Source organism: Amblyomma mixtum, chromosome 4 (genome assembly GCF_055824585.1).
Source record: "Amblyomma mixtum isolate Tamu chromosome 4, ASM5582458v1, whole genome shotgun sequence".
Taxonomy (NCBI): domain Eukaryota; kingdom Metazoa; phylum Arthropoda; class Arachnida; order Ixodida; family Ixodidae; genus Amblyomma; species Amblyomma mixtum.
In genome coordinates, this window is record NC_143015.1 from 77,838,548 (window position 1) to 77,851,915 (window position 13,368).

At 52.7% G+C, this 13,368-nt stretch overlaps 1 protein-coding gene across 1 annotated transcript in view; it reads right to left on the reverse strand.

Moving 5' to 3' along the window:
• LOC149347131 (uncharacterized) overlaps window positions 1–13,281 on the reverse strand; it is a 121,695-nt gene extending 108,414 nt beyond the window's left edge. The window contains exon 1 of the mRNA XM_089586894.1: window positions 12,625–13,281. Coding sequence (XP_089443020.1) covers window positions 12,625–12,677 — 53 coding nt within the window. The 5' untranslated portion in view covers window positions 12,678–13,281. The remainder of the gene's footprint in view (window positions 1–12,624) is intronic.
• Window positions 13,282–13,368: the final 87 nt, after the last annotated feature.

Sequence of the window (13,368 nt, forward strand, 5' to 3'; positions counted from 1 at the left end):
TCAGCGCGTAATCGAAACGCGCGTTAAACCTCACCCCCTCCTTTCTCTCATTTCCTCTTCCCTTCGCCGTCGTTCGCCAAACGACCTCAGCCCGGGATTTTTTTTTCTTTTTCTCTGCGTCCCGGTCGCTTTCCCCGAGAGGCCAGCCGGATTCCGCCGTCCACTGACCTCTCTCCTCCCCCTCTCTCCCCTTCTCCTAAGCACCCAGGTCCCACGCTCACCAAAGAGGTTGGCTACGCAAGCACGGATCGATAGACCTTTTTTTTTTCTTTTTCCGGTCAGCCGTAAGCCAGCGCGGCAACACCAAGGTGGGGTCCGGCAGGGATTCCTTTTTCTTTCTTTTTTTCTTTATAGCAAGCGGCAGCTCCTCGACTCCCCCCTGCTGTTATATACACGCCGGCTAGTTTGACCGCGTATCAAAGGCGAACCGCCGCAAGTAGCGAAGGGACTCGCCCCTTCCAAGTCCGGCTTGAGGCCAAGCGCATGTTCGAGCTCGTCTCTGGCCTGAATATCAGTTCAGGTATACCCGTCCCCGGCGCTGCATACCGCATACCTCGCAAAATTTGCCGCTGCCGGAGTGCATCCGAACCGCACCCCACAAGAGGTTTTTTATTTTATTTTTAGTGATCGATCACTTAAAACTCACCCTTCTCAGATTTCGACGACGTTTGTCTGAAGCCTCTATAGCGGCGTTTACATGAACACGACAGTGGCGGGTCGAGTCAGTGGATCGAGTTGGGCAAGGTCAGCCCAACTCGACGACTGCGTGTTTACATGAACTCGATTTTAGCGAGTCGAGACCGCTTCAACTCCAGCGACTACAAGCATCTAACAGCGCAAGCGGGATAGGGCAGTGGAAGCCTCCAAGATGGCGGCACGGTACCGCTGTCTCGGAGGCGCGACGGCGCAGGCAAAAAGCAGGTTCGCTTTTATCCTCTCCGTTACAATAGTGGCGAACTACAGAGGACGACAAAAAATTACATTACGAGAAAAAGAAAGACCACGGGAAGAAAAGGAAAACAGGCAAAGAATAGAATTAAGAAATAAACACAGAAAGGAAGGAGTTGACGAAAAGAGGAAAGACGCGTTCCGCTTCTCTCGCTGTTTCGTCTCACAAGCTGTTTGCAGCACTACGAAAGGTACAGCTCTCTCGTCCAATCAGGATGGCGCGCACTATATTAGTGTGTTCCTACGCGCCTGTGGTTCGATCCACCTGATGTCCAGGTGGCTTCTTTTACCTATAGCAGCTGGCGCTTGATGTCTTTTTATTCTTTTTTTGGTTTGTTTTTGGACAGGCGGACGCCCGTTCCGAAGGGACTAGCCCCACTTTTTTTTTTTTGTCGCAATCTGTTCTCATCAGTTCCTCTGTTGTCGCGTCGCAGTAAATTTCAGTAATCGTGTCATGTGCATATAAATTTATTTACTCCAGCGTGCCGAGGCAGCAGAGTGTCGATGGCGGCGAAATGCAAAACAAGCCCATGTGCTGCGCGAGAGGCAACGCACGTTAAACGACCCGCGTTCAACAACACTCGGCCCGCGTTCAGCGTCTCCGTTGTCCACTTGTAAAGCGTTCGCTCGCTCACCTGCGTGAGTTTTGCCGTCCTCTTGATGAGCGCATTTGTACTCCAACTGCCCCCGCACTCGACGCGAAGCGCTTCAAGAACATTTAAAGCCACCTGCTTCGCCTGCTCGGGGAAACAGCGCACTGTCGGTGTAGAGCACACAGGAGACACAACAGACTCGACCGACGCCATGTTGGAAAGTGGCGACGCATCACTACCTCGCAGCAGGCCTCCGCAGAGCTATGTCCGTACGGGCTTTGTCTGGTAATTTCACCAGTGATTGAAACAAATCATGTTTTAAGTTGCAATGCTTATTGTTTTGATTAATAGTCATACACTCCTCAAATATTCGAGGGACTATTTTCTGCGTTTCTGCAGCCCCGATTGGACGAGAGAGCTCTACCTTCCGTAGTGCTGCAAACATCTTGTGAGACGAAGTATAGTCGGATACAACTCAATAGCCAAGCGGCAAACGCTCCTCAAACGAACCCCCCCCCCACATCCAATGGCGTCGAGCGATTGTCCCCCTTTCAGCGATTATCCTTCTCTCTCCCTTTACCGACGACGAGGGCGTTTGTAGGTGAATGAGCAATAACCCCGACTTAACCGGATTAACCGGGATGCAATAAAAATCCGTCGACGCCGTTGCTGACGGCCTCCTTTGAGGAGCACCTGCCACTTCGATCTTGAATTGTATCCGACAATAGTCGAGGACACGACACAGGTGCGACAGTGCGCGCAAGCGGATATATCCAGAGAGCTCACACGGGCGCACATACAACAGGTCCTTCCCTTCGTCGCATTTCAGGCACTGAAGCTGGGACGGCGTAAAAAAAAAAAAAAACACGAACACGCGAGAGTTGCCTTGGATCATGCGCGTAACATTTGCCGCTCTCAACGCTTGTCTAGCGGTTACTGCCGCAGACGCTCGAACCGAAACGAGGCTGATGCGTCGCGGAAGCGACTACACGCAGCCAATAAGAGAGCGACCGTAAAACTGCTCGTTACTGACTGATAAAGAGTCGCTTTAAAGCCGCGCCGACACTATCGTTCACCTTCGCCTGGCGCATCTCCACATCATCACCGCCCCCCCCCCCCCCCCCCCCCCCCCCCCGCCCCCCCCCCCCCCCCCCCCCCCCCCCCCCCCCCCCCCCCCCCCCCCCCCCCCCCCCCCCCCCCCCCCCCCCCCCCCCCCCCCCCCACACACACAAATTATACTTCAATCCGGCGCCCATTAACACCCGCGTTTCCGCTCCGAAGCGCCAGCTCCGCCGATGCCTACTTCACGGCGCCACTCCCCCATACCGGCGTCGGAAAAATAAATAAATATAAAGGTACAGAAAGGTCCTCGATCCGATTTGTCGACACGGCGCGCAGCGGATAAGCGTGCGCAAGCGCCGATGTCCGGGCCCGATAGGCCGCGTCGACATTCGATGGAGGTCAGGGACGACTGTCCGCACCGCTAGGCGGACGCTGGAAGGGCTGGGGACGGGGGGACACGTGCGAGGGAAATTGCAGCCGCTCTGTGACGACCGCGCTTTAGTCTCACGCCACGCACGCACGCACGCACGCACGCACGCACGCACGCACGCACGCACGCACGCACGCACGCACGCAAAAAAAAAAATGCTTGGGGCAGGTAAACATATACAGTATACACGCCAGTTTACCCGGCTTCGTTAAGAATGGTGAGAGAACATGACGCCGAAGTGAAGGACTATGCATGTTCGGTGGAACACCGGAAATGGCGAAAGGCAGAACGTGTCCGAAAGAGCTGCTGGGTCTTGTGATTGCAGCTATACATATGAGATTTCCTCAAATAAAAAAATGCAGCTGCTTGGTTTGCTTTATTGGGGTTCCCGAAGCAACTCAGGCTATGGAGGAACGCCATAGTGAAGGGCTCCGCAAATTTCGACCGCCTGGGGTCCTTTAACGTGCACTTACATCGCACAGAACACGGGCCTCTAGAATTTCGCCTCCATAGAAATTCGGCGGTGCGGCCGGGATCGAGAACCCGCGTCTTTCGGGTGAGCAGCCAGGCGCCGTAACCACTGAGCCATCGCGGCGGGGCTGCGAGTCAGCGCTCGTCTGTGCGGTTTCTTGTTCTTTCTTTCTTTCGTCCGTCCGCCCTGTTACGCCCATTATACACCAATACCAACTCGCCCAATCGTCCATCCTACCACTCGGCGTTAATTTCGGTCATACGCGGCTCGGCGAAGAACAGGGGAGGATTTCTGGGAGGAATTACGCTTTGGAAAACCATGCTAACGCCCATTTTCTTGGATAAAAAATATTCCAAGAAATGCAACGACTCAATGGAACTGCCCCTGTCTGACCCGTACATTAAGTGGTCGAAATTTATCGGAGCCCTCTGCTACGCAGCACACCTCTGTTTCTCTCCCCTGTTCACTTCGCTCCAGCCTTTATCCTCTCCCTAACGGCAGGGTCCGCCTATCAAGTAACAAGACAGACAAGCCGCCACTGGGCGCTCGCGTCGATCGCGTTGTCTTTGTGTGCCGCCTTTTATAACGTGTACCAAGCAGGCAGCTACCAAAAGTTTGCCAGCCAAACTCCGAGAGCATTCGAGTGTCGCGATGGTCGTGACGAACCCAACACAGATTAGCTGAATTACTAGTACAACAGAGTACGAAATTACACAACGCTGGGAGCCGCCGCAGTGGCTCAGTGGTTACGGCGCCCGGCTGGTTCGATCCCGGCAGCGGCGGCCGAATTTCGAGGGAGGCGAAATTCCAGAGGCCCGTGTACTGTGCGATGTCAGTGAATGCTAAAGAACCCCAGGTGGTCGAAGTTTCCGGAGCCCTTCACTACGGCGTCCCTCATAGCCTCAGTCGCTCTGGGACGTTAAACCCCAATAAACCCATAAAACACGATGCTGGGTATACATACACGCTCGAGGGTGCACGCTTATATATGACCCCCCCTCACATCACGCAGGGGCCAGACAATGTGATGAATTGTGAACATCACTCAGTCTTTGACGTTTTTAATAAGACGGAGGCAGCTTCAAAAGCACCCATACTGATACGTCGCAGATCAGGTGTCTGCGTCGCATATGCGTTTGCAACACAGCGATGCCAGTGGAACGCGCCCCTCTCTCTACGTGCACTAAAAAGTGGCTATCCACACAAGATCAGCAACAAACCAGCAAACGCTCCCTCGAGCCGGCTGTCACTCCCGAGACTCACTACGTGAGCGACGGATAATCGGTTACGACGGCGGACACATCAGCCGCGCAACGACCCGATCGCAACGCAAATCCGCACCCGCAACGTTCCGCAGACCGTCCGAACTGCCACTGCGGTACAAGACGGCGTGACCGTCGCCGGCGTCTTGCAACGCCGTCGTCTGCCAACGAAAGGGTGCAGTTTGTGGGGGTGGTGTGTATGTGCGTGCGTACTGCAGCGTCGTCCTTCGGCTGACCGACCACAGCGTGAGGCGGAAGTGCCACGGGGGGCCGTCGAATAACCGCGATAACAATAATCAAAAACTCGCCCCCCGCTTGTCAGGCGCGCGCGTCACGGAAGAACAGATGACGAGTTAGGAAAGGGGGGGGGGGGGGTCGAAACGCCGTTCGTGCAGCGAAGAAGAGGCGGGGACCGGAAGCGAGCGGAAGGGGGGGGGGGGGGGGTTGGAGCAGCTGTCGGTCTGCCGTAACGGTGACGGCGGTCGGCCCCGCACCTGTATAGAGCGCGGAAATGCATAGACAATGCGGCGTGCAGCGACGACTGCTCGACGGCGCGTCCCCGTGCCTCATGCAAGTACTATGATCCCACACGGCGCTCCACACAGCGCACCGAAGTGCCGGCAATACGCAAACAGCGCGCGGGTCACACAGATGAGTTACTAGTGCGTAACGACACCGCGCGGTGGCGGGGAGCTCGGCGTATATGCATGGTGCATGGCATACGCCGTATACGCTTGGACAATAGATGCACATTATACGCACCTCGAAGAACCGCCGGGACGCTGTGAAACGAGATACACGACGCAACTGAAATGGAGAAACGCGTGCGAGGTTTGGAGAAACTATATACACAGCTATAGCGGGCTATACACCTGCGATTCAGAAAATATACGGCGCTTACGATCCTCTCAACGTAACAAGAGGAATAGGGGGCACTCAGTTTCGTTACACTCGGACAGCAGATCGCCTGAGTAAGGCGCAGGTACACAGAAAGGGGTTACACTACTTTTCCAAAGTAGCTGACCCAAAAGGGGGGGGGGGGGGGAGAAATTGACCTTAGCAGACGATGCTTGCTAGCGATAAACTTCACACCCTCCAGCCCGAAAATCACAGTTCCCAGTTCAGGTAAGGCCAAGCGTTTGTATATAAATGAGCCGCCGACTGCCGTCGAATGCGTTGCAAGAAAAACCGTATTCATCTGAACAGGCAACTGTGAGGTCGATCGCAGCGCCGTCTGGGCGACTTGAAAACTCTCGCAACATGCAACATATCCACCACCCAGCCTTTCTGCATCACCAGAAGTGGTTGCACGCGCCGCCCCTACAAGTATGGAGCGCGCCAACAGCCCTAGATACTGCAACATGCGCGAAGCTCCATTTTGCGTCCTTATGTAGTCACGCGGATGAAGAGAGACCACAAAGAGACACTCAAGAGAGACTACGTACAGGGACTCGACTCCTGCACCTGTCCAGATGACTGTTTGGGACACTGGTCACGCCCGGACAGACGTCCCAAATTATTCCTCTTAACAGCAAATTTCTCTTCATAGGCTCTTCTCGGCAACAGCATGGGAGGCCAAACTTAGTGGCCACTAAAATTGGTTTGGTTTAGTTTATGGCGTTTAACGTCCCAAAGCGACTAAGGCTATGAGGGGCGCCGTAGTGGAGGGCTCCGGAAATTTCGGCCACCTGGGGTTCTTTAACGTGCACTGACAACGCACAGTACACGGGCCTCTAGAATTTCTCCTCCAAAGAAATTCTAGCCGCCGGGCCGGGATCGAACCCGCGTTCGAGACAGCAGCCGAGCACCATAGCCGCTGAGCCACCGCGGCGGCTGGCCACTAAAATTAGCGATGCCCTCAGGCCTGAAATTCGCGACGCTTTATTTTTCCTCCAGTGTAATTTTTCAATTTAGCAGGACAACTGCACACTTAGCGTAATCCAAGAGCGCATGCTTAAACTTGGCACATCGCGTTTCCAGGCGATATACGTTTCCAACTTCAACGGAAGTGCAGAACGTTTGTTCACGTCTTGAGAGGGAAGATTTATTGCCCGTCTCAGCGTAACAACACCGTCACACAACATGAGCGAAGGATTAAAGACGGCTTGTATACATGCTACAGCCGCAGGAGTGCAGCAGTGTTTTGGCTGTCACACAAACGCAAGATGAAGGATGTTTGCTCCATACTTAACCAGCCAAGTGTTACGTTGCGTGGGGTTTATAACCTACTAAAGCTACCCACGGGCTCGGAGAGATGTATAGTGGAGGGCTCCGCATTAATTTAACGTGCACTGACATCGCATAGCACACGGGAACATTTCGCCCCCATCAAAACGCAACCGTCGTGACCTTGGTTTAAACACGCAAGCCTCATGGACATGGGACACCGACTCAAACAAAAAATGGAGGGGGGGGGGGGGGGGGGGGGGGCAAGCACAGCAAAACACATCTGATCGGCGTTTCCCGAACAATTTTTTTGGACAGTCTATAGACGGCCATACACTTTGAGTAGACTTTTGTCTATAGAAAGAATCCCCTCATCCCTCTTCTCCAATGCCGGGTAGCCATCCGGAATACCCTTCATAACATATCACTGCCTTCCTTCTTCCCCTTTCTCTCTCTCTTGTCTATAGACTATTAATAGACAAAAAGGAAAATATCTGTACCACGGCCATCGAGTCTATACGAAGTCTATAGGCAGTCTATACACCATTTTGTTTTTTGAAGGGTTCGCTTCCCTCGTTCCCCTGAGCGAGTTCCCACCAAGGATACAGAAGCACGCGACACTTCAAAGTGTCAGCAGGAGCTTTGCTCAGCCGATGCAACTTTTTTTTTTCACGGCACGCGGCAAAGTCTCAGCTTTTAGCGGCCTATCTGCGACGTTTCTCTAGTTCCTGCTCGCAAAGAGGAACCACTGCGGGCCACGGGGTAAGAGCGGAACTGTGATCAGCAGAAGATAAGATAAAAGAACCGACCTTCGCACAACAACCGAACAGCAAGTCGACGGAGCTTCACACAACGCCGTTAGGTGGCAAAAGTAATAATAAAGAAAAACTGGAAAAGGATGAGGGAAGTGAAAGAACAGCCGCCTCCATTCACCGTGCGGCCGAACTCTGCAACAAAACGGCCAACTCGTCCCATCACTTCGCGGAGGCGTTGAAGGGGGAAAAAAAAACACATACGAAAAAAAAAAAGCTATCGGACCGAGAAAGCAGAAGCGAGTGCAAACACTGCAAAGCGCCACTCGGCGGGCAGGCAGGCTGGGCAGTCACGATCTTAGACAATGGCGTCAGGCACTCGGTGTGAAAAGCGGAACCGACGAGAGCACTCCACACGGGAAGAGCAGGACGGGTGGGGGAGGGGGTCATTGGAAGCGAAAGATTCCTCCCCAACGCCCGTCTGCTTTCAGCGATTGCGCCCGACCCGGGAAGAAAAAAAAAAGAAACGCTGAAATCGCCCGGCACCCATTCCGTCTTCCGAAAAGAAACACGGCTTTCGGGCGAAAGTCGGAACCGAGGAAACGACGAGGAAGGGGCGGGGGGGAGGTGAGATGCAGGTGTGTTGGCGGGCACGTTTCCGGAGAGCTTGTTTTCGTACAGAAAAACAACAACAAAACAAACATCTGCATTCAAAACTCTTGCCCCCTGTTTGTTTTATTCATAGTTTTCAGTTCAAATTCTGTTTTCGCTAATTCCGTCGTTTGCCATTCGTCAAAGGCACGTTTTTACGATATTTTTGCTTTCTGTTCCACCACATGCGACGGCACTCCATGGCCAACCGAGCGTTCGCCGGCTGATAGAGGGAAGGCCGGAGAGATTAACATTAACGGCAATGCCCCTTCTTTGTGCTGAATGCGTCGTGATCACAATTACCTCGCCTGCCATGGCGTTTCTGGCCTTAATTACACCGGCGTGCCTATTAACTGCGCTTGGTTAGAGGCCGAGACCGAAAGGGGGGGGGGGAGTGGAAGTGGGGCAGACGACGAAGCCTAAGCGGTGCTAGCAGATGGATGGATGGATGATAATGGCTTTACCCTTTGTATCGGGTGGCAGCTTGCGCCACCTAGCCTATACTTCCCCCATTGCTAATTGATTTTTTCTTTCCCTTTCTTTCTATTCCACTCTTACAATGTCTAGTTTGGATCTCTTTTTCCTCTCCAAATTCACCCCTCCCTTGATTTCCTACACCAATACTCCAACCTCCCCTTCGTCAATGTCACGCCTTTCCCATCCACTCGCCCGTCCTCCCCAGCAAATCCCAGCGCTATTTCTTCGTCAATGTCACGCCTTTCCCATCCACTCGCCCGTCCTCCCCAGCAAATCCCAGCGCTATTTCTATGACTGTTGCTGTTCCCTCTGGGAGGGCTGGACGGAGTTCTGCGCACCTCAGAACCAAGTCTCCGCTTCTGTTTTACGAGTAGAGCACAAAATATCCAGCAATGAACTGCCCCGCGAATTATCAAATAACCGCACAATGCCTGATGATGATGATTACCGGGGCCATACTTTGAAGCAACGACAACTTGACCAATCGGCCCGCGTTGCGATGCACAACGCCCGCATCAATATACGCTTCAAAAACAAACTGCTTAGTTTCTGATGAATACAAATAGAGCACGATGATGTGGGAAATGCCGCAGGAAGCGGTGCAACGAATTATTCCACGGCTGCCACGAAAGAGGGCGAGATATCTTTCGCTTTCCTGACTTCGAACCATGGAACCGGGGGATATCGTAGCGGAAGCATCAATCGAAGAGAAATTCCATGATGCCGCACAAAAAATTATCGCAACAATCTACACGCTGTCCATAGACTCAAGTCAATAAGGACTACAAACTTTTCGGTAGACAAATCGTATAGATAGATTATAGACTAGTCAACAGAGAATACAAATCCTTTAAACAGTCATAGACAAGCTACACATTTATGGTCATACTCTTCTAATAGAATTGTCTGTAGACAATGAATAGACAAAAGGAAATAGCTATAGGAAGGCAACAGTCTAAGAGCCCAAGAGAAAGCCTACAGAGCGTTTTTATAAGTGTGGACACACCAACTTTAGGTCCTGGAATACGAGATGGTTCCCACTAAGGCCGATGTCGTTATTCTAAACAAAACAACAACCTCGTATTCGACCCGTTTGTTATCAACGCGACTACTAACGCATCTTCGAGGGGTGCCATCAACACACGCAACCAACGCGTCTACGCAACGCACGCAGCTTCTCACACTCGCCGAGAATCTCAATTCATCTATCCTTGTCGAGTCGTCTGCTTTCCGTTTTTGTTTTTTTCCTCTCGATGTGCTCCCTTGAGATGCGAAGGCTTGATAGCAGCCCACCCGAGACTACATCTTGGCTGCTTCTATCGTCTGCGAGGTCAATGACACGGCGTCGCGCGCAGTCTACTAATGTGTCGCCTCGGCACAGCAGGTGGTCAACAGTATAGTAACAGCAGGTGCAGTAGATATTACGAGCATGTCCGGGACAGGCAGGGGTACTCTTGCGTATGCGAGCAGCGATCTGGACAACCAAAACCCACATAATGCCAAAGCGCATGCAGCGGTAAACTAATTAACAACCATAGTCGTATACAACTCAAGCAAGCAGAGGCTTTACCCCGTCACATGACCCCCTTCCAGCAAATGGCGTCGGCCGGTTTTCATGACCCTGCTAGTGTGACAATGCCGGGAGTGGTAGATACAAAGGGATAGTCAACCTCCTCCTACGGTCGGGGATAGACCCCTCTCTGCATTGAGGAGCCGCTCCCTGCATTGTCACACGACAGGTGATGAAAACCGGCCGACGCCATTGGCTAGAGGGGGGGGGGGGGGTCCTTTGACGGGAAAAAGCCGCTGCGTTCTTGAGTTGTACCCAACTATAATTCTGTCCAGAAAAAAAAAAGAGCTTTATGGTTGATGGGGTTTTAACGTCCCAAAGCGGCTCAGGTTATGGGGGACGCAGTAGAGAAGGGCTCCGGAAATTTCGACCACCTGGGCACTGACATCGCACAGTACACGGGCCTCTACAAAAAAAAAAAAAAAAGATGTTCATGAACACGAAACGCAAGTGAATACAGTGCTTGCAGACGCACTTTACTTTAGTCTATGGCGACCGCACATCCCATCTTTCAACAAAAACGAACTTGCGACAGAGAAGAGGTACGAGAACTCGTTAATTGTTTCGACTCTGCACGACACGCTGATCACATTTTAGCGCATCAGTACTCTCACAAGAAAATAGCTTACGTGAATGGTTATGTGCATAAAGTGCGCCTCAACTCCGGGAACCAATCTGTAGCTGTTAGAGGATTACGACTCCATCAATCCCCAAACCGGCGTCGTAGCGGTCTCCCCGGAACTGCAAACTCTCTCGAGGGGACTGATGACATCCGAGTCCAAACAGTGCTGACTGACGTCAGTGAGCCTAAATAACCTCTCCGCGGAATGCAGCTCTGTTCTTTTTGCCGCAGACAGCGACAACCAACAATGAGTCAGGCACGACGCCGTCCAACCAAAGGCCGTCCGCTGTGACCATCTGCGCAGTGCTCGGAAACAGGCCCAACACAGCTCTCCGCCCCCATCGTTAACAGGTTATCAGCGAGCCGGGATTTCTCCCTATCGCCCTAGCGGACAGAGCTATAAGAGGCCCCGCTCGCGTGATCGTCGCGATAAAGCGATATCGTAATTGCCTTATCTAACCCCGTGCGCTCGAAACGCAGGGTCCTGTTCGAGATAAGGCAAATAAATACTCGCCGACGCAACAGCACGGCGGGGGTGGAAGCAGCAGACGAACAGAAACAGCCGGATTTTGTACTACGAGTTTCTATCACGCGGAAACGAAACGAAGGAAAACAAACTCGGCTGAGTCAGCTGGCATCAAGGTCGCATAAGACCTGTACCTCAAGGCAACTAACTGCACACAATTCAGTTCGCTAGAAACTTCCCTGCGCGAAACCGCACTCGGATTTAGGCGTCGTCTGCACGTCTTTACACCGCTATAACGGCGCCATAAAACAGGCCTACACGTAAGCGCAATCCTGAAGCTTCAAAACAGACAGCTGAAAAAGCACGCTAAGAAGCGGAATCATTCCCTGTCTGCGCTTTCACTGCATGATGATGTGGAAGCAAAAAAGCGAAGTTTGACGTCCTAAGGCAGCCCTTCGTTAACGAGGGTTTCTGAAAGCTGTGACTACTACCAATCGGCAGTGGTCAGCAAAAAAAAAAGAACAAAACAAAACATCCGCTTCGGGACGTCACAAGACTTTCGATATCTTGTCACGACACATCGTTTCGGAACGGAAACTCGGTACAAAACAAACATGATTCTGTTAATGCAACAGATGTGTTGCCGGTACCAAATCTAAAAGGAGCACTACTGATAATGTAACCACAACTCGCTTTACCCAAGTGCTTGCATGCTGAAGCCACTAGTTTTTAGGCTGCGAACTGACGTCTGTCGAAACACTTCCGTCGGCAGGCGCTCAGCTACAGAAACTGCCTACAGGACAGATATCGGACGAGCGAAATAAGAGCCGCAAAAAATAATAAAACCAAATAACCAAACAAAAGTGCGGAACCGATGGGGCGTCTCGCATTTGCTCTCGGTCAGCGGTCGTCTCCACGGGGGATGAATCACGAGTGTTGAGTTTCGGTATCCGAGCGCGCACTGAAAAGCAAATAATAATAGAACCATGAACACGCCTAGGCATCATCGGACGACACGAAAGAAGAAAAAAAGAGACACTTTGGCTTCCGTGACTTCGTGGACGCTGACCTGCGGGAAGAAGACGGGTTTGCCGCCCGGAACAACAAGACGGCCGGTGGGGGCGTTTGACAAAGCCAAAAGCGACGAACTCACCCTAGCAGCGTCTGATCCGCTAGCTGCTTGACTCGCAGGATTTGCTTCTTCATCGTGTCGACTAGCGGCGTGCTTCCTCGGGAAGAACCAGCTCAGTCGGCGACGTCGGAAAACCAAGCACCAACAACCACGGGGCGGGGTTGGAATTTGGAGAACGCAAAACGGCCACGGGGTGTCGAGGACTTAAAACAGAAGTATACACTGAAGTACGAAAAAAAAATACAACTAAGGACGGGGAGGGGATCCAGAAACACGCGTCGTCGTGTTGTGCCGTTCACCGCATCTCGCCCGCAGCTCCGTCAGCAGCACCAACACCACAAGCTCACACCACGAGCAACAACGTCGTCGCCGGAGAGATCACCGCGCTACGGCGCACGGATGAGGTAGGAGCACGGTAGCGGCTAGATCCGACACGACGACGAAGAAACCACCAGAGAAAAGGCACCCGCGACTATTCATGTCATCGCAGAGACGAAATCGCGGCGCGAAATCGCACGAGCCAGGCCGCTAGCCAACGCGGATAACAGCGAGCACTTGCTTGCTTCTCGCTAGCGGCGGTGGCTGGGGAAAGCAGCGACGTCGCGCTCACTGTAAACGCGGCCCCGATTGGCCGATGTAAAAACATGTAGCCAATCGACGGCCCTTTGTTGTAACTTTAGGAGAGGCGGGAGTGCGCTCGCAGAGGTAGCGGAACTCGCCAGCTTACAGTGTTTTGTGGCCACCTTGCGGCTGAAGTATAAACTA